We start from the raw sequence: 3975 nt of genomic DNA, 5'->3' as shown, positions 1-3975 counted from the left end.
TTTGGACACAATGTTGTGGACTAACACTTTAATCCTCAAGTCATCGTGCCGGGTGAAACTGAAGGACTTCGGAGGAACTCTGACAAAATCACTTTGCAAAGCGTCCAGCCTTCAATATGCATTGCAAATGAGTGTTCTGAGCGCGCAGGGCCCAACCCTGTTCACCTTTACTGTATTTACAGTATACACACTCAATTAAACCACTAAACCAGATCTCATCATGAACGATTCCCGTGTCAAACACAAGACCACTGTTCTAAAAACATAGAGGAAATTCCTAATGAGTTTAATGGTCGTATTGGTTTTAATGGAAACTATAATGGTGTCTGTGGGTGTCTACTGGTAATGTGTTGGTGGATGTCATCTGACAGTCGGGAGCCAATAGAACTCCATTAAATCATACCGGAATAAGAACAAGAACACATTACATGAAGACATTTGGTACTGGTTTTGATGGGATATGACTGATGGTTTATAATGCTGTTTGTAATGGAAACCATTAGCCTTTCTATTGTTTATTCAGCAGTGCGCCACATGTGTGATGATTACATTTCAAATGTTATTAATCATAACAATAAAGATCACAAAACATATAATGATGATGAAAAGGAAAGTTTTAACATAAATGAACAAGGGCTTAATAAACAAACTTCATCTCACTGACACTTCTGTTTCTGAGGGTGTGGCACACAGGTATGTTTCACTGTATATCAATAAAGAACAAAAAAGATTTGACGTGCTTGTGGTTCAGAGATTAAAGTGGACCGAAATGAGAAGAGAATTAGCCGCAGTGTGGTCGACAATGATGTCCATGTAGTTTGGCTAATAGTCAAATAAGAGCATCGGTGATGCTGACGGATGTAAATCATCACGGAGGACGTTACTATGACAACTCAAACCTGAAATACCACAATTATTCAACTTTTAACCCGACAATGAGTGGAAAACATTCATATTTAATTTAAATATGAATTTAATGAATAAAAGGACCAAACCTATTATAATAAACATCATTGTTAAACCTAACCTTCACAAAAACATATTGACATGATAAATTTGATGTCAACATAAACATACTTTTCAGTGATTTATGAGTTTTCAAATCATTTCTTATAGACAGGACTTTCAGTTTTTCAATGTTTTTTACTAAGTTAGTGTTTTATATGTCGCTGGTTGAGGTTTTACACACACACACTCACGCAAGCACACGCACGCGCACGCACGCACGCACACACACACTCACTCACGCGCACACGCAAGCACACGCGCACACAAACAAGCATAAAATAATGTAGAAAATTACTAATTAGTTTAAATGTCAAAATTGATCTGTTTATTATTTACTTCTAATAGATCATAACAGACTATACTTAAAACAAATGAAAATTTTATGTTACGCTAACATTCACAAAACCATAAACATCTGGATATGACTGAAAACGAAAGTCTTACATTTCACGGAACTTCGCAAACATTTTCAATTATTATTTTTTAAAAGAAATAAAAGAAACAGTATTAGGAGACTTTGTTTGAGATCAAATCTTTATTGCAGATTTAGGAATGATACACGATTCACCAAAAGCATTTGAGTGCAACAACTCTATGTCAAAAGCAGATAGATGATATTATATATTGCATGTAAGATGTGGTTTGATTGACAGGACATCAGCTGTTACTCTCCATGGTGCTGAACTCACACGACCCAAACAATGACGTCATTTCAAATGGGATCAAAACATTAAAAACCTTTCAATACTTTTATTGATAAGATTAAATTAAATCTAAACGTAAGAATAAAATAAATGGACTATATTTAAAAGCAATTAATAGCTAAAACATGCTCTTCGTTAACACTGCGCGTTATCCTGATGTGCTTTACTGTATTCGAACGCCTACTAATGGCCATTTTAAAAAAGAGCTGCGAAATCTTAAAGACCTGAAGAGCATCGCATGCTGGCCCTTTAAGAGTCTCCTCCTCTCGTGTATTTTCAGCTGATCAAGCCTCTTCTTCAGTTGAATAACAGACAGAGAGAGAGAGAGAGAGAGAGAGAGAGAGGTCTGTGTACTGTATGATCTTTCTCATCACCCTCAAACTCTCTAATCCATCCCATGGTACTTCGAGCTGAAACATCACCGTCTTTGGGGGAAAAGAGCTGCGCCGGATGCTGGAAAACACCAGAAGGTTCCGCATCATCCTGCGTCCTGAAGCGCAACATCATCCTGGTGGATTTTTAAGACATTTCGGGCACCATGGATGAAAGGAAATCCATTTAACCACAAAGCGAGCGGGATTCGAGCCAAAGCCACTACGATCTCCGCGCATTTTCTGAGGATCTGATCACCAACAGCCTTTCAAGACGGACGGGGTCGTAGAGCATCGAGGGAAAAACCGAGCCAGTCGGGACAGGGACTACATGCCCAACATGGAGAGGGGGAAACCGGCCACCTACACGGGCGACAAGAAGGCAAAGATGGCTGCGAAGACCAATAAGAAATGGGTAAGACTGGCCACCGTGTTCGCCTATGTGTTATCCGTGTCTCTGGCGGCGATCATACTGGCCATCTATTACAGTCTCATATGGAAACCGGCCGGGGCGTCTTCTGCAAAACCCGATACCCCGAATAACGGCACCACGGGCAACTTGGAGAACAGCAACGGGACAGAAATCAACGGCACACAGGCAGATCTCTTCAATGTCAACGGCACGGGATCCAACGCGTCCGAGGTCAAGACGCAACACACGAGGGAGGCCAGGTCCCTCTCCAAAAGTGCGCACTCCGAATCCGGGGATCTCTACAAGTACACACTCCCTCACATCGCAGACAGACAGACTGATGTCAAAGATCCTTCCCAGACCCGCTCCGACGTCCACGGAGATCTCCAGACGATGCGCTGGGATGCCAAAGACGAGACATCTTCTGAGGACGCCTCTCGGCCGAAAAGACACAATCGGTTTGAGTCGAACGCGAACAACCTGCAGAGAAACAATTAAGCAGGACCCGGGGACCGTGAACGTACAGCAATGCTGCGGGTCCGACAGACAGGCCGCAGTCCGGTGCGCGCGGAGACGCGGAGGCCGCAGCGGGTGCATGGACACCGACTTCACACCATAGCAAAGGCGCAAATAGTGTTTAACCCTTCTATAAATTGATATATAATCTTAATAACCTTCTCGTTTTGCCGTAAGCTGGCATGGTGGACATTTGCAAGGTTACCGGGGTTGATCTTTTCGGAGCGTAATTGTCCTAAATCTCACCTGCTGGCTGCCATGTATAATGCGTGTTTATAAGAAGACTGACCATTCATCACAATGCCTTTATTTAAACAGCCATTTTGGGGGGTGGGGGGACTGGTCAAGCTTTTAAAACTATATCTCTAAAAGCTTGCATGAAGTTCAGCTAAACCTTACCAAGTTATTCAGGATTCGTATGTTAGAGGAGCCCGTGTCAATGCTCAGGTATGTGCAGATATCCAGTGTAAATCTGTTGTTTAGTAATGTATATACATGCGCTCACTATGATGGAGACGTTTTGCGTTGCTAGATCATTTTTACAACAATATTGTACCATAGGTGCAGAATATATCACCGTAAAGGTAAATAAACTACCTTGTACAAGGTCTTGCTTTCTGACATGATAAACGTTAGAATCGCTTACGTTATTCCTTCATAATGGATAAACAGTTCAGAAGATGGATGTCGTTTCCCTAAAACACAAACACAAAATAGCTTTAGAAAATAATGATACTCATACGGATGTATCGATACAGAAACCTAAACACACACGTGAAGTCTGGTGTTATAAGGACAATTACATGACCCTTTAGTGAAGGTAAAAACCTTTGTGGAGTAACCCTTGACAACCAAATATTAAAATATATGTATAAATTCCTGCTTTAGAACGGCTCATTTTAAAACACAATATACCACCAGGTTTTCACTATATTGTTTTTATGAGTCATTTTTATGGGTCGGA

General features: G+C 41.2%; 1 protein-coding gene across 1 annotated transcript; it reads left to right on the top strand.

Annotated features, from left to right (window-relative positions):
• Positions 1 to 2028: 2028 nt before the first annotated feature.
• LOC306894993 (uncharacterized protein) lies at positions 2029 to 3632 on the top strand. The gene has a single exon (XM_079457877.1). The coding sequence runs from the start codon at positions 2415 to 2417 to the stop codon at positions 2991 to 2993; it is 579 nt and encodes a 192-aa protein (XP_079314003.1). The 5' UTR covers positions 2029 to 2414; the 3' UTR covers positions 2994 to 3632.
• The last annotated feature ends 343 nt before the right edge of the window (positions 3633 to 3975 follow it).

Source organism: Barbatula barbatula, assembly GCF_947034865.1.
Source record: "Barbatula barbatula genome assembly, chromosome: 6".
Lineage (NCBI taxonomy): Eukaryota > Metazoa > Chordata > Actinopteri > Cypriniformes > Nemacheilidae > Barbatula > Barbatula barbatula.
The sequence above is the reverse complement of the archived record's forward strand: the minus strand, read 5'-3'. Positions and strand labels throughout refer to the sequence as shown.

What these genes read in the sequence shown, in the direction of transcription:
- LOC306894993 (XM_079457877.1), top strand. Translation starts at nt 2,415, where the DNA reads ATGCCCAACATGGAGAGGGGGAAACCGGCCACCTACACGGGCGACAAG.